At 40.0% G+C, this 24,275-nt stretch overlaps 2 protein-coding genes across 7 annotated transcripts; one reads left to right on the forward strand and one right to left on the reverse strand.

The window, feature by feature from the left end:
- Positions 1–120: 120 nt before the first annotated feature.
- On the reverse strand, positions 121–23,984 carry Evi5 (Ecotropic viral integration site 5). Of its 5 annotated transcripts, none has more exons than NM_167285.4 (9): positions 23,394–23,936; positions 8,261–8,704; positions 6,802–7,837; positions 6,621–6,735; positions 6,373–6,390; positions 5,327–5,994; positions 5,147–5,264; positions 4,981–5,079; positions 121–3,015 (listed from the first exon to the last, which is right to left on the reverse strand). In NM_167285.4, exons 2-9 carry the CDS (start codon positions 8,490–8,492, stop codon positions 2,878–2,880), a joined length of 2,424 nt encoding a protein of 807 aa, NP_727526.2. In that variant the 5' UTR covers positions 8,493–8,704; positions 23,394–23,936; the 3' UTR covers positions 121–2,877. The 5 variants fall into 5 exon arrangements, with proteins under 5 accessions (NP_727526.2, NP_001259450.1, NP_001162722.1 ...); NM_001272521.1 differs by lacking the exon at positions 6,373–6,390 and adding an exon at positions 4,098–4,412 and having other exon boundaries at positions 931–3,015; NM_132488.5 differs by lacking the exon at positions 121–3,015 and adding an exon at positions 4,277–4,412.
- On the forward strand, positions 12,137–15,610 carry Sk1 (Sphingosine kinase 1). Of its 2 annotated transcripts, none has more exons than NM_167286.2 (2): positions 12,137–12,306; positions 13,165–15,610. In NM_167286.2, the coding sequence occupies exon 2, from the start codon at positions 13,231–13,233 to the stop codon at positions 15,154–15,156; it is 1,926 nt and encodes a 641-aa protein (NP_727528.1). In that variant the 5' UTR covers positions 12,137–12,306; positions 13,165–13,230; the 3' UTR covers positions 15,157–15,610. The 2 variants fall into 2 exon arrangements, with proteins under 2 accessions (NP_727528.1, NP_572717.1); NM_132489.2 differs by lacking the exon at positions 12,137–12,306 and adding an exon at positions 12,775–13,010 and having other exon boundaries at positions 13,165–15,608.
- Positions 23,985–24,275: the final 291 nt, after the last annotated feature.

Here is a 24,275-nt window from a genome sequence, read left to right on the forward strand (position 1 = left end):
TAGACTGCATGCAGATAAGGATGAAGTTCATTTTGGGCGAGAGTTGATTGATGGGGTTGATGTACATATGTTTTCCACTGGCCGATAAGCCGCATGAACCCCAATATAAAGACGATTTTTGTTGGTTTTCTTTTCATTTATTTAATACTAAAAATTGTAACTTTGATTTCGTTTTGTATATCCGTTTAATTTTATTGATTTGTTGTAGTTTTAGTTGAATTTTACTTCTTTCTGCTCTTCAGTTATCAGTTTTATCGTTATATTGATATAGTTAGGTATATGTAAAGTATATAACACTATTTGTTGTGGTATTTTGTCAACTACTTTCTAGTTCTTGTGACTTTTTTTTTTTTTAATTTTGTCGCCTGGCTTTGTTCAATGGATCAACAATGAATGAAACGAGAAACGCAATCAATAAGTGCAAATCAAGATGAACACAGAACACATTAAACACTGAAGACTATTAGACTGTTGACTGTAGAGTCTTGCTCAATGGAAGCTGAACTTGATTTATTTGTATTAAGTATACGCTATGAGCGAGTTTGCCCGCTAATTAATTGCGTTCAAAGGAGTTTCGATCGTTCTCGCCGTCCAAGGTCAACAAATCGTTACCGTCTGCCTTCTGTCTGGGCCCAAAGTCGTTGGCATTCGCATTCACATGCTGAATTGATAAACGCCAAGAGTCTTTCTTTTCACATTTTCACATTTATCAAATCGAACTGACAGGGCAGGGCATTGAAATTAGCTGCTATCGACGATGGGGTTCATTATACTACCGCCCCGGTGAGTCACTTAAGTGGGGCTGGGGGCCAGTTGTTTGAACGGCAATTCGCACGAGTTCCACACTTATTGGTCAATCAGTTAACACCGAACTATGCGCGGGCCAAGTCTAGACTTTGGCCAACAATGATGCTCTCCATTTGCGTGTATAAATTTGTATAAACTATTTTAGATATCGTATAATTTGTGCCTTCGCTTGCCATAACATAATACGCAATTAACTCTAGACTTGCCAATTTTTTAAGACTCGAGGCTGTTGGGGGAATTTGCTTATCTTTTCATTTCTTGGGGGAAATTTGACGTTCTCGGGAATGTTTGCTATATTTAAATGTCTGTTAACTCCTGCTGATTGTTAATACTGCCCCTCCCCCAGCAGCCTCCTCTTTTAGCCGCAAACATATCATTTTATATGTTATATATAACACATACATTACATAATCATAATCATTAATTATCGCGTAGAACAAAAAATTCTAATAGTTCTGCCAAAGTCGAGAACAAAACTTAAGCATTACATATATACTTAGTGTTTACATAACAAAGTTTTGTGACATCATTTTCGACATTCTTACAAGCTACGAATCCTATTACATAGATCTCTCTTATTTCTCTTGCTGTTTTTTAATCGGTTTGTCATGATGGGCAAATCAATGGAATTACAAAAATTAAGTTAATTAAGTTAATCGGTCTTAGTTGCGATAAGTAACAAACCTAAGCACTGAGGACGTCATACTAACAAATGATAATAAAAAATTGTCATAGAATACGAAACGCAATAGAAGCGAAAGTAAATGTATAATATTGCACATGGAAAACATGGTTCAACCTGAATAATTGTAATGTTTGTGGATAATTATTGTTAATCGTTTCGAAAGTCGATGTCAAAATCGAAATCGTTTTACGCGACAAGCTGCCAAATATGGGTTAAATGAACCATATAAATCATATAATTGTATTTTCTTTGTTTTTGTGGATAAAGATAAGCGCTACTGTTAACTAAGTAGAATATCGTAAGTAGTGTGAATATCGTAGTCGTTATCGTAATATCGTTCTTAAACGGGGATAAATTGTGGGCCCCTTTTCTCGTGGTTCTTTCACATATCGTTTTAAACTATTTTTAATAGTTATATATTGGTTTCTCAGTTTCTCATCTTGCATTTGGCCACGCATGTTACTTTGTCTTTCGCACTTGGTTTTATTTTAGTTATCGTTTTAGATTTAGATTGGTTTAGCTTACTATACGAGAGTTACAAAATTCATTCCAGACAACTGTGTGTTTGTGAGTGTTAATATCATTCTACAGGGATGAAATCATAATACAAATCAAGTGGATAAACCAAGCATTATCCGCACACTTTAAAAAGGTGTGCGTGCTGATTAAAATCGTTTTTTTTTTTTTTTTTGTTTTGTTTGTAGCCAAGAACAATTTCGGATTCGCTTAAAACTTACATTAAAAGTGGTTCACAGGATGCCTGGGTTGGGAAATGGTTTTGTTTTTTCCTCAGGGGTTTACATAAAATTCATTGCATTGCATATGTGCCATACATCTAGGGTATATCAAAATGCCAATCTCCTAACTCCAATCCATCGCATCGCATCGAATCGGATTAGTTGCCGTATTGATTAATGTACAGGGGTGTAAAATACTCTCACAATATCGTTTCAATTAGGATTTAAAATAAATAAATATGAGTGTGTTTCGATTGCAAAACATAACAGTAATAAAATTATTGCAAAAAAAAAAATATAGTTTATAATTATCGTACTAAAATATCCATATATCGTAATAGTAGTAGTAAAATTTTAACGAATATTATACATAACTAATATTGTAATGGGATTGCAACTATTCTGCCCTCTTCCTTCTACTTCTCCCTCCACTCGATGCTCCACCTTCCCTTTCCGTTTCATAATCACAGGCCCCTCATATATATGTATATCCATCTATGTATATATATATTAATATATATAAATCGCCTCCAGCTTGCCCACCCATTTAGATTTGGGTGTATCCTGTACTTTCCTCTCACTCGCTGCTTTTCTACTGGTTGTGGCTGTTGGTTGGTTTGGATATGCTAGATCTGATCCATCTGTAGGTTATGTGGAGAGCTCCGTACTTCCGCGCCTCACCATATTCAGATCATTGAAGTCGATCTCGGTCGATTCGATCGATTGGATCGAGGAGCTGCGCAGTTTGGCGCCCGGAAATTTGCCACGACTTTTCAATGCCGTCAGCTGCAGTAAATCGAAAAGATTCATTAGTTGGTAGTTCGTTAAAAAAAGAAAATAAATTATAAATAAATACGTGTAAAATACGATTACAAGGCTAAAGCAGTTGCTAATTTTGATCATGCGGCGATTGAAACATAGATATATTTACTTCTTTTTTTATATATAATACCACGTGTCACTAAACTGAAAAGAAAAGCCGCCTTAAGTGCTTTAACCTAGTAATTAGAAAACAAGTAACATAGATCCGACTACAGATAAATCTTATTTAATGTCCATGTAGTGGAACGTGTCTTAAATACCTTATTGATTAGTAGTGTGCTGTGAGTGTGTGTGTTAGATAAGAAGGCATGCGAGCGTGCAGAAAATTAATAATATTACAATATGCATTTCTATAAATCATAGGTCTAGAACACTCCCTCAATTTTCTAGCTACAGTTCAATTGAAAATCGAATAAAAATAATCCATAGCAAGGTCGAAATGAACTCGTGTCAAAACAGCATCATTCCCATGTCAAGACCAACGATTACAATACGTCATTACAAGTATGCAAAACAAACAACAGCGGCTTTCGATTAAAATCAAATCCGAAATCTTCCACATGGCACCATTGTCAAGTCAATCTTAAAACGAATGCTATTAGGAGTAGGAGTCATTGACCCACGTCGAAATAAGTCATATACATCGAATCGATCGGAACTAGAACGTATTCCATATAAAGGTTCGCGTACAAGCTCAAAGCTCGCAGAAAGCTTCTTTTTCAAAATTCGGAGAGATGTACACTATGCAGCACGATTAAGGTACAATAATAATATATTATTTTATAAAGTATAGTTTTGAGCTCTAAACGTTATTATGCGTGAATGAATATGGCTTACTGAAATCGACTTGCAATGAACTACGAAAACTAGCAATACAAAAATGGTTAACTGGGGGGGGGTCATTCATGCATTTTCAAACTATGGAAATGGGACTACAAATCGTGCGAACAAACTATGGACGTTGGGATGGTAGGGTCAACAGCAAATGCTACAAATACGCAATTGGTTAAAAGTACTGAGTTGTTTTTGAGCAGTTTCATAGAGACCTGGGTAGAGTTGGTAGCTTGGCCTGCTGCTTGACATTTGAATTTCTTTAACGTTTTCGGGAGTTGAGTGTGTGTGTGTGTGTGTGTTTGTGGCAATTAAGATTAGAGGATAATTGTGGCTTCTTGATTTTCTAATTGGGTTTCGGTAATTTGCTTTTAAATCTTTTTTTTCTTTCTGTAATTTTCATAATTTTGATCGTTTTGTTTCGTTATCAATCAATTTCGTGTGTTTTCGTATTCGGGGGCGGTGTTAAAATTAGTTTAGCTTATCCATTTCCACGGCTCAGTGTCGGGGCTGGTTATTGGCGTGGGATACTATGGAGCAAGACCAACAACGCATTGTTTTTTTTTTGCGTGTGAAAGAGAAATTCAATGAGAAATACAAGATTATTATCTTGGCTTACAGCAAATGGGTTACGGAATGTGTTTTTAAAATTAGCCAACGAAAATTAAAAACAAAACGTACAATAAAATGCCTGAATAGCAATTTAAAAATGGGTGTACAGTAAAGCACAGCAAACTCAAAAATTCTTTGGTTTCTTTTTTCAATTAGTAACTTCAAGTCAAATCGATATATTTTGCAATGTGAGCATAGCAAACAGATTTGACTTGCGCTCAGCTAGCAAACAAAGCATATTTATAGTGAAAATCCGCTACAGGAGGCCACAGCGTGCTCCTCCAGATTGGAAACGTGTCTCTGATCTGGCCTCTGGTTTAGTCAGTTGGATGGGTGGACATAAAATGAGTGGGTGGACGTGTTATTATTGAATGTCTGCTGCTGCTGGCATTTGAATGAACTTAAAACCGAAACCGAAACCAAAACCAAAAGCAGTGGGGGATTAGCGACAAATGCTGTGAACATTGCAGATCATCTCACGCTCACCTCCGCCTTCATGTCGGCCAGCCTGTCCTGCAGGTCGCGCACCTTGTCCGAATCATCCAGATTCGCGCGCAGTTCGCCCTCGGCGAGCATTTCCGAGTTCTATAATTTAGTAAAAGAAATATTTTAGATAAATGCAAACAAGTAATCAAATGCAGTGGCTAAATACCTTGGTCTCAAGACGGGAAATTTCCTGTTTCAGTTCAGCCACCGTTTGGCTTTGCTCGGTGAATTTGATTTTCACATTCATCAGCTCATCCTTCATGCGAGATTCCAGATCCGAGTATCTAGAGATGAAATCGAATATAAATATAACGTGACATGGCTTCGTGAAAATAATGCAACTAACCTGTGTTGCTGTTCACGCGCCTTGTTGGACATGTCCTTCTCCCGGGTCACGGCCATTTCGAGCTCCTCCTTGAGCTTCTTGTGCTCCTCGTCCTGCCGCCTCAGCTGATTGGTGGACACCTGGACCTGCGTCTCCAGCTCCATGACCTTAAGTCGCAGCTCCTTGAGCTCGGTAAGCGTCTCCATCTCGCGTATGCGCGTGGTCATCAGCTCCTCCTCGAGCTTCTGCGTGTGCTCGCTACTCTTGGAGCTGTCAAAGAAGTTGGTCAACAGCTTTTTGGGCGTAGAGTCCACAGCGTTGGTGGTGCGTTCGCTTTCGCTGCGCTGATTCTCGGCCAATTGACGCTGCCACTGGCTGCTCAGCTCCTGCACCCTCTGCTTGAGATCCTTTAGCGAAAGTGAGGCCTCAGCCTCGCGAAGTTTACTAGCAATCAGTTCATCCTGCAGATGAGCCACCGAATTGTCTGGCGTCGTTTCCCGCAGCGTCTTCTTATCCTCCTCCAGCTCCTCGACCTTGGCCTTGAGGTTCCTGATCTGATCCTCGCTTTCGGCCAGTCCCTGACGCACCTTCACCAGTTCCTCCAGCAAACAGGAGACCATCTCGTCGCGCTGCTTCAGCGCCTCCTCCTTCATGCAGAGCTCGTCAATGGACGATTGCCGGGAGTTATTCTAAATGTCAATCGAAAATGGGATTAGTTGAGCTGTTTTATGTTAAAACAAAGTGATTTTGGGCATGCAGAATGTAAGTTGTTAGCTATGATACAAAAAAGTCTACAGGGGTGCAAAATCCTATTATGTACTTATCCTAGATTATAATTTTTTAATTAGGCAACTAATATAATTCAAATAAATTTAAAGAGAAGTACGATTTCCGAATTAAATGTTATTGAATACTCGCTGGGCGTACTGGTTGTTACAAATACGATATTCTATTTATGTATTTAGGGCAAAACAATAAACATGCAAAACAACAGAACGGCAGAGTTATTGTATTGTACATTCAAACTACATAGCAAAGGTTACGTGAACAACTCACGAGATACTTACGCTGTCGATGGATACGTTCTGTATGTGATTTTAGAATTTATTTTGAATTTATTTGTTTTCGTATTAAAGCGAACAATTTGTGTGTGTGTATATTTTGAAGCACCACAACCATAAGAAATCAAATAAAATAGAAAAGAATACAGAAGATTAGCAACAGATTCCGTTTTAGTTACAGGACAAATGACCGAGACATGGGGTCGCATATCGCCGAAGCTAATTGGGCTGGTCACCCAGTACTCAATACTCACATTCTCCTGCAGCCGTAGACTCAGGCCGCGCACCTCCTCGTTGGCGTTTTCCAGCTGATGCGAGACCTCCAAGTATGATCGGCGCAGCTGCATTAGCTCCGTCTGAATGGCATAGCTGTATGAGAAAGAGGAAAACCACCAGTTTATATATGCATTGATACTCCATATTCCAATCGCTTACCTAGTTTCCTCCTCCTCAGCTCGGGAGACCTGACCACGGACCAGGCGATCGGCCAGTTCGGCACTCTCGGCCTCCAGCAGCTCGTTGCGCTGCTTCAGCAGGCAGTTCTCGCGTCTCAGTCGCCGCAGCTCGGCCATCTCCTCCTGCTCCTTCTTCTTGAGGTCCTGGTACTCCTTTTCCATCTTCTTCATACGCTTAGTATTCAGCTTTATGGAGTAGGCTAGATTGAAGAAGCCCTCGACATCCGCCTCCACGCGACCGGGCAGCTCCTTTTGGAAGAACTTAAGCATGGCCTCCATGTCCAGGCAGAGCAACGTATCCTTGCCGGTGAGCAGCAGGGCCAAGGCCACCTTAAAGATGAACTCCATGCCCTCGCTGAGGAAGACGTCCATGATGCGACAACTTAGATTGACATTCAGAGTGGTCGTGTATAGGGTGAGGAACCAACTGGAGGCGTACATGGTCGTCTGGAAGCCCTGCTGCTGGAAGTGAATGTGCATGTCGGGTATTTGCTCCTGCACCAGATTCTCCAGCTGGTACATGCACAAGCCCAACTCCGACATGGAGGGCTTAAACATGTGCCGCATCCGATGCTGCTGCATGATCTGCACGAGCACAGCGAATGCCTCCTCCTCGGGCATTTGCATCAGCAGCAGGCCCACAATGAATCCCGAGCCCTGGCAGTAGCCGACCTCGCGATCGTGCAGAGAATATGCCTTGATCACATTGAACAGGGCCTCCTGTCCGGGTCCATCCTTCTCCTTGAAGAACTCCACCTCGGGATAGGTGCGGGCAATGTCACGCCGTATGACCTTCTCGCAGGCACTGGTCGCCTTGATGTACTCCGCATACTGTTTTTTGTCGCCGTCGGACGCTCCACTTAGCTGCTGCCATACGATCGCTCGGAAGTGGTGTGGAATTCCACGGCGCACCAGCTCACTGACGCAGGGATTCTTTCGTTTCAGTGCTCCCTCCCAGTCATTGAGGATGGTGGCCCACGTCGTCCAGATGTCCTCTTCGGCCACCGAATTTCCACCTGAAGCGAACACACTAATTAGCCATCGGGTTCTGCTTGGTTAATCACTTGCTACTGCTTAATATTGATATATGTATATTACCCCGGTAGAACATATCTCTGTTTAGCTTGTAATTTTGTTAATGTGTTTAGTCATCGCTATTCGACAGAATCGGATTTAATATTAGTCAGCTTGTCAGCTAGTCACCTAGCCATCTATTCACTATTGAAATATCTATCACATGTCGGCGGATCCCTTATCGATATCTTTAAAAGTGGATTTTGCTAGACCATGACAACGCAGCGCTTTTTGTCGTTAAAATAATATGATAACCTTTGACCCGAAACAAAAAAAAAAAAAAAACTAGATACGGTATACAGAATCGAAGTGAGAGTATTTAAGCCTTGGCAATTTCACTTGAAGATCCACTAACTCATACTTACTCGACGTAAGACTGATTTGACTCGTATCCGAGTTCTTGCGACTGTGCGTGGAATGCAGAGAGTTGAGGGACTTGGCATCGCTCTCGATGAGCTTATTGGCCGCCTCCAGTTTGGCCAGCAGATCCATTTCGGATGTGGGCAGGTTCTCTTCGCCGGGAAGTGCGCCGCCCTTTACGTCCATTTTCGCTTGGCTCTCGGCTGATGAGGCAGTGGTCGTTGTGGTCAGGGTCATCTTCTGACACAGAACGACGTTCTCCGATCTTTGATCTCAGTCTATACTCCCCTCTTTCCGAATCTTGCGTCCCTGGACTACCGTTTTCCTCGAATTCGATTGCTTCAATCTGTAGTGCTCCTGATCCTGATCCTGATCCTAATCCCGAATCGTGGTTAATAATACTTTGCTGCTTCTCTAAAACCGCCACATGGTGCTCCTAGTTTCGCATACTGTAAGAGAAGAGTAGAAAAATTGTGTTGTTAGTTAATTAGTCAATTGAGATAGTGGCTGGCTGGCGAAACTGAAGTTACCGGAATTCGAGAAGCCAGCGAAATGAACTCCTCTCGAGAACTGGCATGTGCCACATAATGGAAATACTACAAAATACTATATATGTACATATATATATGAATATATATATACATATATATTAAACAAATAGAAGCGCGAGTGCAAAGTATTCCACTCTGTTTGCCAGCCTCTGTGTTTTTGTTTCCCTCTTGTTTTGTTTATTATTCGTGCGCCCTACAAAACCCGTGCTTATAAAGGGGTTACGGGGGGGAGGGGGGAGTGGCGGACCAGAGGGGGGTGAGGGGTTTGGACCTGCAACTGAACAATGGAAAAAGCTGTCAGGGCTTTCTGTTGATTGCCTAGGCGGCAATTTCTTTGCGGCGGGTATGTTCAACTTTACCACGCAACTAGATCAAGTTTAACTTTCTTATTTTTCGCTCTCAATAAAAAAAAGAGCAGCGAAAAATGCTTAACAAATTAGGTAATTAACTGAATTAGAAAATAAGTAATTAAAATTAAGGCAGAACTTAGAAATGCTTGTAAAATGGAAACTACAATATATTCAATGATGAGAAACCCATATTCTTATTTCCGACTTTTCTGGCTCTCGCGACAAAAAAAAAACATAATAAATCCAAAGGAAGTTCAAACTTGTTAGAAAAAACGCAACAATTATCAATTTGGAGAGGAATGATAGAAAAAACAATAAAAGACGCAGTATAAGATAGATAATTATTAAGACTCAATTTTGATAGCTTCCACATTCTTAGGCGGGTTTTTAATCAATCAGTTTGGTTTTTACTGCAGTAAAAAACTGCGGATGCGGATTTTTATTTTCGGTGGAAGTAGAAGCTTTTATCAACGTTCCGATAATCGAATATTATTGCCGCAGTTACTGGTTTCATTAATACGACATTCCACATTAAACGATTCCAAGGAAATGTATTAATTGGTGTATCTATTGATTGGAAACTTTTCACATTTATCAAGTTTCATTGCATCAAGAGGTATGTGATCTTATCTAAAGGTATCAAAATTTGACCTACCATTTTATTCTGCTGATAAAACAAAAGCTGTCATTTATAAAAATATCACCACATCTACAACGAAAACTAGCTTATTTCGAATGTATCTTTTTTTGGGTGCACTATTTGACGTTCCTAATGGATACACTTGTAGTTCATCAGCTGGCTCTTAACCCACTCAAAACCAGCTGTTTATATCTGGCGGCACTCTGAGCCGCCTTTGGGTTTGCGTCTGCTCCGTCTGGCCATTATCTAATGGATTCCTCTGGCCAGACAATGCCACGCCCACAGATGGCTGCTCCTGCCCCAGTCGGTGTGGTCTCAATAGAATTGAAAGGCAAAGTAAATTCAAATAAATATGTAGGTCAGGAAACGATAAACACAAGCAGCCAATGGAATACTTTTCGACTTTTCGTGAGCTAGTGCATTCAGATGTACATACGTATGTATATGTTTGTATGTTTTTTTTTTTAGATATGTGTACGTTGTAGTGGGTAACCACTTGAGTGGTTCCCTTTTCAAATGATAAATCCAAGTTTTTAAGTCTCTGAGACTAATGAACGAGTTATAATTACCAAAGTGAAGTGTATGGTATTGCCCCTACTGCACTGTCTGCATTGCTTCTTTTTTTTTTGGTCTGATTCACTTAGGTGCGAACGCAAAACCTTCCATGAATCAGTGAGAAAACGTTTTAAGCCCATTAAATATTCCATTTTGGCGTGTCTTTTCTTACAAGGCGTATCTCTCAATTTAGCTACAGTAAAATACGGGTAGGTACGTCCACTTGCGTCAATATTATAGCATAGCGAAACTTAGGTGTGTTTAATTTGGGAAACTCAAAACAATTTTATTACCTTTTTAAAAGGGCTTGTTTAAATCAAAGGAATGGGTTGCCAATATATGATAAAAATGGGAAAATATATTTATTTATAATTCAAAAGATTAAATCTTAAATGCAATTTTATATTTAATTTTTACGTTACTTTGCTACAAGTTAAAACGTATAGAAATCATCAAACATTTAGCCACTAAATTATTCATTAAAAATTCAAATCACTTTGGGTGCTCTTTCCGTGTTACCACTGTACTTTGCATGTGTCCAGGAATGACCGTGGCCAATATCAATACACTGTACAATATTTATTTCGCTTACTGATATCGACAAACGCGCCGTTTAAAAGCAAATAGAAAATATTTAAAAAAAAAATACAATTTGTGCACCTGTCAGAGGAAAACCACAAACAAATTTGATTATTCTAAAGAAATTGCGATTTATTTATGGCAAGCCCTTTAAATCGCAAATTGACATAAACATATCAAGTTTATCTAAAACCAACACCTGGCAGCCGATTCTACCGAATTTGATTACTTACTTACTTCTTTTTAAGAGCTTTAAACGTGACACTTTGTGCGAATTGCGATTGGGTGAGTCACCGGGTGCTACAACTATCATTAGGACACAAATGATAAGCGATAAGATCTGAGGACCAACGTGACGTATACGCAACATGTGCCGCAATGCCCCTTCCACTGCCTATTACTCACTTATCCCACGCAAAATGATCGATTAAAACGATAGACAGCTCACACACACACACACATATGTGCAGAGAACTGTTGGGGTTAAGTGCCGTTTTATTGTCTATGTAAGCAAACAATTGCATTGTCGGTACATTGCAAAAAGCTGGCACATGCACAGTGGTTAAACAAATTCGTGACCTTTCCGCTTTTTCTATTGTATTTCCCTTTATATTTATCGATTTTATTATACGGAAAAAAAAATCAAAATCATATTTATAATGCATTTGATTTTGATGATATTCCAAAATAAATCCCAAAAAATGCAACAGTGCAACAGTACAATTTATGCAACAGTACAATTTATGCAACAGTACAATTTATCAACTGATCACTGTACCTAAAAAGAGCCCTAAAAAAATGCAACATTCTCACATCCCCAAACGCACAATGCCAGCCAAAAAGCTCGCGTTCCAAAGTCAAAGGCAAATTGTTCAATTGCAGAAATGCACTGAGAGAAACCCCCCCTGCCAAGTAAATCGAAAAATAAAAGCAAAGTCATAACAACTGGCGCAAAGGCAGCCCACAGGTAATATCTCATCGATACGATACGTGTTGATTAGATTTCGACACGAAATACAAAAGGCCAAAAACCAACAAGTGTATATGTATGTACATACATATGTGCGCGCTGGTGTGTGTGTGAGAAAGTAAAAGCAAAGTAAAAAACAAAGGCAAAAAGCAAAGGCAAAAGCAACAGCAACAGTGCAATCGTAAAACCAAATCTCCATTGGAAATAAGGTTAGTTCACCCTCGCGATTCAGAGTTTCAGTACGAATTGTCGTGTCAAGCGCACAGGAAGCGATCGCAACCCGGATCGGATTGGATCGGCCGGATCGAGCCACCATATGTACTATATACAAACACACATATATATATAGATATATCGCAGTCTTTACGGTGAACAGCGTCGATCGCATGTGGACAAACAATTAAATGTAATGCCAAACAAAAATAGTAAATAGCGAATAATAATCGGCAGTCGGGGCAAGTTATCAACAATAAAAAAAATATATTAACCCTTAATTTAATAATACGTAAACAGCGCAATGGAAATTGCCAAATAAAGCGTAAATAAAATAATCCAATTCCGTATGCCACAAATAAACAATAAACAAAACATTCAACATTCAATGTGCATAGTTTACACAAAACACTATACGTTTCTATATAAATTAATAACTAATAACTGCAACAATAAAACCTTAAAATCTTTTGTGCATTATGATATAAAAAAAATGTTTTACAAGCTTGAGTAATTTTTTTTTAATTATGAGCAATAAAAAAAACCCTCAATTCTATATTGTTTGTTACTTTATTGCGTCCACATTCGAGCAACACAAAGAAAATGATAAAACAAAGAAAAAAATTGTTGTTAACAAATGACGAAAAGAAATGAACTTAATCGTTAACTGGTTTGCAAACTCCACAAAATTTATCAAATTTATTTTCTTTAAAGTGTAATTTAAGGAGTTTATTTTGGTTGCCATTCAAGTGAAATCATCAGCAATCGCGGCGCATATAAATTTCGACACACATCCGAGGCAAATAGAAATAATTGTATATATACATATATTATTTACTGGAACAAAAACCAGTTTTGAAACTCAAATTTCACATAGATGGAATACAACTAATGATAGTAAAAGCCAACGCACAATAAACAGCGAAATAAACGAGTTTTTTAAGTTGGCAATTATAATATTTTTTCCAACCGCTCTACTCCTTTTTTTTTGCACTACCAATAACCATTGTGTTTTTTGTTTTGTTTTGTTTTTTATTTTTTGCACGTGAAGACAAGGTCAAAGAAGCGCTAAAAAGTGAAGTTAAGTCGAAACAAACACGAAGATACCAAAGAAGATATGACGGCCAACACAGGGACGTCGGGTGAAAATCTGATGGGAAATGGTGGAAAGACGCATGAACCCTCCACGCCCACTTCGGATACGGAAGTGGCCAGCGGCACGCCAACGGAACTGAGCGAAATCTTCTTCGTGGACAATAGCCGGCGCAAGCAGAGCATCAAAATCCAGGTGAAACTATGCCCGGAAGGCGTTTACCTGCGACGCGAAACCGAGGAAGATGATCACATCAATGAGCAGCTGATCAGGATCGATGATATCATAGGATCACGCTACGGACGGCGTTTGAAGAAACGAGCCCGAGGCGGTCTAAACTCCTGCCGCAATCCAAATGTTCCGGGCCAGGAGGCGGATTCGGAACCGGATAGCGATAATAGCGCCTATTTGTACATCTATGCATATTTGAAGAAGGAGAAACCGTTGCGACGTGTCCAAACGCTCCGGATTCTACGCTTTCGTTCGAGCAATGACTACGGAGTGAATCTACAGACCGCCGAGATGTGGCATCATACGATTCGAAAGCACAAGCGTGGCAATGGCAGCAGTTCGCCCGCCGATTGTGGCAAACAGTTGCTCATCCTACTGAATCCGAAATCCGGTTCGGGCAAAGGGCGTGAGCTCTTCCAGAAACAGGTGGCACCTTTGCTGACGGAAGCAGAGGTGCAATACGATCTCCAGATCACCACACATCCGCAGTATGCCAAGGAGTTCGTGCGGACCAGAAGGGATCTGCTGACACGCTATTCGGGCATTGTGGTTGCCTCCGGCGATGGTCTATTCTACGAAGTGCTCAATGGGCTAATGGAACGCATGGATTGGCGCCGAGCCTGCAGGGAGCTACCGCTTGGCATTATACCATGTGGTTCCGGGAATGGTCTGGCCAAAAGTGTGGCCCATCATTGCAATGAACCGTACGAACCGAAGCCCATTCTCCACGCCACCTTGACCTGCATGGCGGGCAAAAGTACACCCATGGATGTGGTCAGAGTGGAGCTGGCGACGCGGGACAAGCACTTTGTGATGTACTCCTTCCTGTCGGTGGGCTGGGGTCTGATAGCCGACATCGATATAGAGAGCGAGCGATTGAGATCGATTGGAGCGCAAAGGTTTACGCTGTGGGCCATCAAGCGATTGATCGGGCTGCGCAGCTACAAAGGCCGAGTGTCCTATCTACTGGGCAAGGGCAAGAAGGAACCACCAGTGGAAGCGGCTCGAGAGTTGCCTGCAGAATCAACGGCTGCAGGAATCCGCTCATCTCTGCCTCTGAATGCCGGGGAATTCCATGATCTACCCGAGGAGGAGGAGGGGGAGGCGGTCTTGGATGGAGAACAGTTCGCCGATGCCATATCTTTGGATCGTTCGGTTTACCGCCAGCATGCCGACAGTTGGCACTCGGCCATGTCCAGGCGAACGGCATATTACTCCCTGGGCGGACCCAGTATGCGATCCAATCGCAGCCGGATGAGCATTAGCCAGCGGATCGAGGCAGCAAATGCGGAATTCGCTGAGAGGGTGCCAACGGGCACCATTCCACCATTACAGATGCCACTGCTCAGCAGCGATGGTTGGATCTGCGAGGATGGTGACTTTGTGATGGTCCATGCCGCCTATACCACCCATCTCTCCTCCGATGTCTTCTTTGCGCCCGAATCCCGTCTGGACGATGGCCTCATCTACCTGGTGATCATCCGGAGAGGCGTTAGTCGCCATCAGCTGCTCAATTTCATGCTGAACCTAAACGCAGGCACCCATCTGCCCATCGGCGAGGATCCGTTCATCAAGGTGGTGCCTTGTCGGGCATTCCGCATCGAGCCGAGCAGCTCCGATGGCATCCTGGTGGTGGACGGCGAGCGGGTGGAATATGGACCCATTCAGGCGGAGGTTATGCCCGGCCTGATCAATGTGATGACCACCAGTGGGCAGTAGTGAAATATTAAATCCGTGTGCTTTGCAAAGCCTTAATCATAACGAGATACATTCGAAGAATGTCAACATTCAATAGCTACTTTAGATCAAACTTAGTTTATAAGAAGTTGCCTTTCCAATTAATAACCCTTACTAAATTCATAACTTTTTTATATCTGCTAGGAACTTTTTCCAAAGTTTACGCATTTTGACATTATTAGGTGGTAAAGTTCACAAAATTTCTATTATCTCTGTTTCTATTGTTAGTGAAAACCCATTCTCATGGCTCTGAAACGCAATCTGTAATTTTTCCATCAGCCCATCAAAAAAAAAAAAGGAACTTCACACTATGCACTTAAGTAGTTGGTTATAAGTTGTTTTCTATTATTTTTTTTTTTTTTAATCGGTCGATAGTGTTAATTATTTTAAGAACCATACGTAGACAAATAATAAACCAAAATGCTATAAAAAATGTAGAAAAAGATTGTGCGGGTACAAGGGCTACTAGTATTTTGCAGGTGTTTTGTTGCCTTGGAAACGATTGATTGATTCTATTGCATATTTAGTTTTGCAAATTCACAAATACAAAAAAAAAAACGCGGGAATTCGCCGCTCATCCGGTTGCATGACGATCTTTATCGATATTGGACCCCAAAGTTTGGGCCTGCGAAAGCACCAACACGAAGGCAAATGGAAACGCACCTGGTCGAAGTTCAAGTGGGGACTTCATACAAACACCGATTGGCCAGATTAACCCTGACTGAATGGGAAAAAAAGCAAGGGATTATGGTTACCCAACCAACCGAATGGAAAATTAACACCTAGTAACCGTGTGTAACACTAAAGGTCAAGTTGGTTAAGTTGTGTCGATGATATAACGCTAATCATAGCGTTATTCATAGATATGCAGTTACCTAATTAATCAAGCTATACAATAAAACACCATCATTAAATATTAACCATTTGATATAGAAATTCTATGAAAAATATGCTCATGAGAAGACAAAACTTTCTTTTTGTCAATTGGAAAACACAAAGTGTGATAGAAGTGACCCATTTTTCCCAATACAGTGTAATTAAACAGCCTTTCCTTTTCTCTTCTATCGCATACATCAGGTGGGATTATCTTTGACAGGCACTCAAACAAGTTGGGCAAATAAACCCCCTTTGATATAAATGACATTCGAAAATGGTAATAAACTGGAAGATAGACCAAAGACCAAACGAACTCGAACTGGTGTCACACATTCAGAGCGGTTTCTTCATTGATATTTGGCTCAAAAGCGCTTATGTAGACAAGTCTACTGCGGATACACTGATAACAAGTTTAGCTCTTATCATTCACATACACATACAAGCGTTAAACGGTTTGAAATACTAAAACAAACTTGAGGTATACTTTTAGGCCATGCTAGTTACTGTTTTTGATTTGTTATTTGTTATTAAATGTGGGACACAGTCAAAGGCTTTGACGTCACAGAGACACGAGCAATTTAACCCGATTTCCGATCAATGAAAATCAATAGGTATGTGTGTTGATTTACGCTCATTCAAACTAGTCATACTTTTAGGCGGTACAATTTTTGTGACAGTGCGACATGGCCATAATGAAACCTACAAGTTTACCTACATATACTTACACAGAAATGTAATGGAACCGTAAATTACGAATAGTACCCTTCGATATATGATTCTATCTGCTGTATATTCAAGCGGTGTGCTTTGCGGGAGACCACTGTACCACTAGCATGTATATTTTTGTGCTGAATTGGCAATCCAGTGACATTATTTCACTGCCACTATCAATCCAACGCAAAGATAATTGCGACAGCAACAACAAAACGAGCGAAAATAATGCCGAGCAGACAAGTGTACATACATACATATGTACATCCACATGTATAGGCGGAATGAATAACGATAACTAATTGTAGTCACAGTCTGTTAACAGATGTTTACATTACGCTGGCGGCAATACAAAAAGTAGCCTCTGGACATCAATTAATGGATCTTAAATTAGACAGAAGAAGCAAACCATAAGTTTCAGCTTTTCAGCTTAAACGTCAGAGGACACAACATATAGTTTGTGCATATATACATATACATACATATATTTCTAGCATGGTCTGTGAGTTGGGCCCCTTAATTATTAACGCCCACTGTGGGTTCTAAGACCTCTCAAGTTTCTACAGCCTTAAGCTTGAGTGCAGGCAAAATGTATATATGTATATATACGTATAAATACATATTAATATACCAGCACATAGAGTTAAGAGTGAAGAGTGAAGTAGCATGTGTGTGCTGGCAGATATTTCTGCACTATTTCCAGTCTAATTCATTCATAAAAAGTTCTTCACATTTCGCTTTTTTTTTTACTTCAGCTTCTTGGCTTGAAGTCGCTGGCTTCGTTGGCTTTTATGAGAATCGTTAGTTCCGAGCCGACTCATGGTTTTGGCATTATAAATATATGCATTATACATACATACATATATGCACGACCGTTAGAATCGTCGGCAGCCCGCAGATGGAAAAGGCAAACAAAGAGTATAAAAAACACCATCACAATTTCTGATTCGATTCGATTCGCGGGGTATTTCAAACCAATCGCTCGCTTTGTCGCAGGTAAGTTTTTTTTTTTTCTTCAGCCAGATTATTTGTGACTCATGGCATTTGGGATGTAAATTAGGTATTTCCAAAACTTGTTTTGCTTTACCCTTTCACTATCGATTTGTAAAATATCTGTTTTTAAATTGTGTTTCGTATTCCCTTGCTTTTACTTTTACCCATGGAAATTTCGTTTAGACTCAAAAAACATTTATTAGAAAGAATATTTAACTATCAATAAATCTTATATGAAATAATAATTCAGAAAAGAAATTTAGAAATTGTATCAGATTTGATTGTACATCCAATTTGGAAAGTTTGTTTTCCAAAGTAGAGCATTGAATATTCGCAAATTATAATAATAACTTTTGTGCCAGCCTCATGGCAGTGTTATTTTATTTTATCTCCGCGGTTTACTCAAATTATACATCTGTTGCGACCGCAGTCACATCTGCTCCACATCTTTTGCCGACAGCCTGTCGTGCGTATGACCCATTTGAATGGACTCCACTGTACCGGGGCGGCGATTAGTCAGAAACCTGATGGTGAATGCTTTAGCTAATTTTTTGTCCGTCTCTTTTTTTTTACTCTTGCCACTTTCGAACAAATCACAATTTGCTTATTTCGTGTTTTTATTTAACTTTGTTTTTGTTTTGTTTGGCTTTTTGTGTGTGATTTTGTTGCTGTTTTTTTGCCGGACATTAATGAATAATACATGGGTGACCGGGGCGATAGCATTTAGCGAAGTTCATTTGTTGTCTTGCTAATTTGCGCACGCACACACGCCGCATTTGCATTTGCATTTGCATCTGCAATATGCATTTGCATCTTTTAATGCAACGAGTCACGCCCCCAAGCCATAGAGTACCACTCGGCACACTCGCGGCAATGGCTATAAGGCACATATGTATATAAACAGCCAGTGCGCTGATAAGCCTATTAGCACATCATAGCTTGGTTGGCTTAGAAACTCATTCATTCCATATAGGTTTGAAATATGAAAGTGTAGATTTTTATTCAAGTTAGACGACTTTAAGCAAATTGAGTGCAACTAGTATCACAAAATTTCTCAAAGGATATGTTGGATGTAAGCCCATGGGATGGCAGCAAATCCTAATCATACGTCTGGCCCGTATAAGAATGTTTCCTAATATCACAGCAAGTTGTTGTGCTTCGCTTGCTGTCCCCAATGTAATTTAAGCCCAATCATCAAAAATTCAAGAGTGCCACGCCCACGCAATCACACGCCCAAACCACCGCCCACTTGTGTGTACATACATATAGATACAGATACGGATACGGGGATACAGATACAGATACAGATACACAACACCGATACATATAGAACCAAGCCCTGAGTTGGCCAACTCTCATTAACCCAATTTGAATTGTTGACTCGCTGGCTATCTCGCTCCCACCCACGCCAATCGAGCCCTTGGCAATGGTGTGACGTCAGTCACAGTAAACACTCGATAATGGAAGCTGCTTAAATTATTCACATACTTTTACCGTCAAATAGTTGAAACATGGGTTTGAAAAATTCTCTTACTTTGAAACAATGTTAGCTTAAAAGGCAAAGCTATGGTTTCACTTAAGGAGCGTTCACTGTCTCTGGGTGGCAATTACAAAATGCATTTACCTGTCTGCTTGCCACAATTAGTGGAAATGCCAATGTGGCAATGTATATACATAATACCCAAGTGTCGCCCCAACTCGAACTCAATTTTCCATCCATCGCCACGAATTCTAAACAAGTGAAAAACAAGTGCAACAGTGGAACTGATAGGGCGTAGTTACCCATTAAAAACCAGAAGCAGGAAGGGCGAAATAGAAGCCACAGGGGGGGTGTACGAGGCCCAGACGATAAGAATTCGACGATTTCTTCAATCAGTCAAAAGACGCACTCCGCTCGAGCACAATTCAAGATTTGAGAACAATGAAACTTTATCGCGCAAATGACATTTACAGCTGCAGTCAAAAAAATGGGTTAGTTTGATACTTTTATAATATATACTTATACTTATACCTTATATACTTTTATAATAACTGAATTAATGGTAAGTTTGCAAGTGAAATACATTTAAATATTGATAGTTTACAGTTAATTTATTAGTTGTTTTGTACTATTAGCAAATCGAACTATTTCAACAACTTTTGTAGTGCATTTGAGTGGATTGAAAGGGGCGGCACGATGAAATAAAGTCTAGCAAACGGAAAATATGAAAAAAGGGGAAAAGGCAGCGGACAAATGGAATTATGAAATACAATTCCCCTGAGTTTTTTTTGGCCAGCCCCAGCCAACTTCCAAACTCATTAACATAATTCATTCAGCACATGATGCTGTATGCTACTAGTTACACTTGAAAAAAAAAACAGCTGGGATAACGCAGAGTAATATGGCAAATCTAGAAAGTATTTTGTTATTGTAGCTGTTTTTTTTTCATTTCAGTACTTAATGAGATGATCACGAAAAGCAATGACCTTTTAACTTAATCATTTCAATTAGCAATCAATTTAAATGTCAAGTTCAATTCCAAAAGGGATTGTTACAACACGATTCGAAATAATACATCTCCATTTACAGTGTACTCGTACAATTGTTGTTTCAGTTGCCATTGGCTAAAATAAGTTCCCAGTAGTAGCATTCACAAGTGCTTCAATAAAAAGTGTTTTCAGCGCAATATTCGAGCCGTTTTGGATTTCAACAGCCACAAGAAACCGAATTCGAAACCGAGACTGAAATTGAAATTGAAATCGAAATGGAAATGGAAATGGAAACAGACGAAACTCCTTCAGTTTCCAGCAATAATAAATAGCAAAAACGATATGTGTCTGCAATTGCTGTTGAATGACTGAGTGAAAAAAATATAGGGAGCGGCAAACAAAAACAAAAAAATCAGGAAAGAAAACTGGCTGGCTGAAGAAAACAACAAACAAACCGACATTGTTGGCCAAACTGTAAAATCATTGCTTGAAATCTGGAATTTGGCCAAACTCACAGTGGCTATTGGCTAACAGAAGCAAAGGGAAGAATATCATTGTAAATACGAAAAGTACACAAATTATTACAATAAACAATATTTCTGGTTCAGCTGTTACAAAAAATAAAGTATCGTAATTATTTCGCAGTTATCGGGCATTCACTGTGCCCCGAAATACCAGCACGTCTGCATTGGAGATTGGCACACATATCGGTATCGCCACTACCGCTTCTGTTGTTACCTGCTTTTCTATGCTTTGGGGCAGGTAAATCAGGTAAGCCTCCAGTTGGCCAAGTGGCCATAATAGCTTGGCCACGACTGTGTGGATGCTGGATGCCCCAGCCCCATTGTTGTTATTTTCGATATTTCTTGGCGAAACATACATACATATCGGTTTTATGTTGTGGAAGCTATTGCCTCTGATTTTACATAACGGCACTTTTTGCCTCGCCAGAAAGGGACGGCTAACAAAAGGTAGCTGCGCAATCGCAAGAGACGGCATGAGGTTGTCAAACTTTTTTCGAAAACAAATTTCAGAGGAAGTAACGAAATGCCAATAAAGTAAAGCCACGCTACATAGATACTTTTCGTTGAGCCCCACAAAGAAAGGTGGCAGCTCGATCATGAACTTGACTCCAATAGTTAGTATTCGCTTAAACAAGTAATTACATATATATTTTATAATTTAAAATGCACTTAAAATGTTAACAAAATCGCATTTATTTCGGAGTCTTTTTTTGCACAGTGATCACTGTAATTTCACAGTTGGCTTACTTAATTTGCGTTTAGTTTGGTTGCGCGAAAACGTGTTGGCAAGCGCTTGGTATGATCCGTTAAAAAATATGTATACATACATAAATACAAAATAAACGCCGATAGGGAAACAGACTCAAGTGCAAATTATTTTTGACATATATTTTTTGCGGCTTTGCGGCGAAGGTCGAAAGCTCGCGCGATCGAAATGGGCAACATAATAAGCAGCAACAAACAACCGCCAAAATATCATAAAACAATGCAAATAATGAAACATGGCGAAAACACTTGAGCAGATAGTTGAAAAACCCGCTAAACGCAAAAAGAATTCCGTTTGAAATAACCCAAAAAAAGTATCTTGACTTTTGTTATTTATCTTTTTTTTATATATGTATATGTTTTTTTTTTGTTGGCCAGAGAAGGCAGAATGAAGGCTATCCTGCCCCAACCTTCTCCAGATAATGACGGATGATACACCAACACACCCACGAGCTCTGCAAATTTATGATCATAATTAACATGACGATGACTTTCTGCTCTATGTGCTCCACTAGTTTTAATGCTCGTGATTTAAATAAATAGCACAACTGAAATTTGAATAAGCACGCAACAATCCCCACGCACAAAAAAAAAAAAACAAAAACAAAAGACTTGAGTGCGATGGGTCGGGTACAGCAGAGGTCAAAGGACTATGGCTGCATTTCCAAAGCAAAGTAAAGTATAAAGTAACTGAGCACTTGTCTGCCTTTGGGCATCTTTAAGATCTCGATATAATTTAGCAGAAAGCCCTCAGTTGCACGTATATGTAATCTACATACGGATACAAAGCTTATCACGACCGGCAGATAAACAAGAGTTCAGCAATCTTTTAGCTAGTTTCGACGAAATTCGCTGCAGCCAGTTTGTTTTTAATGCAATGAAAGCGTTAAATTAACTGTATTCATATTAAACAAACAACAATGAAGCTTAATAAGCTAGCAATTTACTATTTTTAATGCTAGTTTTTTCACCCCCACTGTTCGTTGCGTCTACGTAGGCCATGTGCAAGGTGGCAACGCTGCTTGCAAGGTGTCGCCGAGTTGGCAATGCGCAGGCGCAGAGCGGGCTAGAGCGAGATGGAGAGATGCACAGTGAAAATTGGAGAACAAGATTAGATGTTATTTTTAAATATTACTAAGCCATTGGTCGTAATTAATGGTTTACAGAAGAGTGGACGTAGAGTCATTATTCTTCGATTTCCATTTCCATTTTATAACTGGCAAATAGTTTTTCCCTCCCTCGATTGCTGAATTTTCCCACTGTGCGTTGGGCCCACGAAAAGTGGGTGGAAAGCAAAGGAAAGGAGAGCAAGACAAGGTTACAACAGAGCAGGAACAACAACAACAACTAGTGGCAGGAGCAGCTGATGCGGTGGGAGTGGAAGAGCAAAGCGAATTGGGAAAGAGGAATTGGGAAAGGGAAGCGGGCAATGGGAAATGAGCAATGGGAATGGCAATAGGAATGGAAATGGAAAAGGAAGTAAGAGCAGGGCTGCCCTGTTGTCATTGTTGTTGTTGTTGCTCAGCGAAGCTGCAAAGAACGATGATGAACGATGATGAATGATGATGGACAATGAGCGATGAACAATGGACAATGGACGCTTTTAATTACATTAATGCGCGAAATTTAAGCATACAAAATTAGTTGTACCCGATTTTCTTTTGCTGCTTCGCTAATTTGTAAAAAAAAAAAGGTAGCAACAGACACACACACGCGAGCATAAACCCACACAGACAGCGAAAGAAAGTTTCTGTATTTTTTCCCACTCCACTTTTTTCGTTGATAATGTTTACACACACACATTGAGTTTTTTTACGGAAGAAGTAAAGATGATGAAGAAGAACGACACATAAAATATAAATAAAGATGCTGGAACCTCACCTTTGCTGCTGCTTCTTCGGCCACTGTAAATGAACCGTTAGGCTGGAACAGGGGGTGGTGGTGGTTGCGTTAGTGCGCTGCTGCTGTTGTTGTTGCTGTTGCGGCAGCAACAAATTGCCGTTGTTTATCGTTTTTTTTTTATCCGCGTTTCGTTTTCAATCAGCTAGACTTTTCCACATTCGACGAACTCAATATGTCGCGATCAACTCGTATCCGATCGAGAATCGTTTGCATTAACTTTATAATACACGATTATTTTGACGACACTACCGAACTTTTTGCTGCTGTAAACGTCACACAAACACACACACACACACACGCACAGGCAATTGCACACACCTCAGCAGCAGCAATTTTTTCTCTCGCCCTCTCTCCCTATGCTGTTCTGTATGACTTTATTTTTATTTAAATACTAGTACTTTTTTTAAAAGGACTACTTTAATTCAATCACTCGTTATACATCGACCGAATATTGCACTGGAAAAAAATACAGCGTTCGTTCGACGACGGTGAATTCACGAATGTTTTTTTTCGCCCACTGGCGGTGTGACCGTCGCGCAAAAGCTGAAGTAAGCCGCTAAATAAGTATTACCATATACTAAAATTCTCTGAAGCGCAGATAGCTGATAACCGATAGAAAAGTTTCTACTGCATTATCGATTATTTGAATAATACCAAAAATACCAATGATAGCTGTTTAGCACAGACTCAAACCTGTACAGTGGGCTGCAAGTGCTGTTATTACATGTTTGTAAATGATTTTGAAACATTCAACCATATGAGATAAGTATGAATCTTAATGGAGTTATGTTGCTCAGAGTAATAAGTTGTTGTTCAGCATTCCATTGATGAAAAGTGTCCATAAGATCTTTGTCGTTTAAT

This window comes from Drosophila melanogaster, chromosome X, assembly GCF_000001215.4.
Source record: "Drosophila melanogaster chromosome X".
NCBI lineage: Eukaryota > Metazoa > Arthropoda > Insecta > Diptera > Drosophilidae > Drosophila > Drosophila melanogaster.

Coding starts and splice junctions, on each gene's coding strand:
- Evi5 (NM_167285.4), bottom strand. CDS start 8,492: ATGACCCTGACCACAACGACCACTGCCTCATCAGCCGAGAGCCAAGCG. Junction 5,265..5,326: donor GCGCGTGAACAGCAACACAG/GTTAGTTGCATT, acceptor TTTCATCTCTAG/ATACTCGGATCTGGAATCTC. Junction 5,080..5,146: donor TTTCCCGTCTTGAGACCAAG/GTATTTAGCCAC, acceptor ACTAAATTATAG/AACTCGGAAATGCTCGCCGA.
- Sk1 (NM_167286.2), top strand. CDS start 13,231: ATGACGGCCAACACAGGGACGTCGGGTGAAAATCTGATGGGAAATGGT.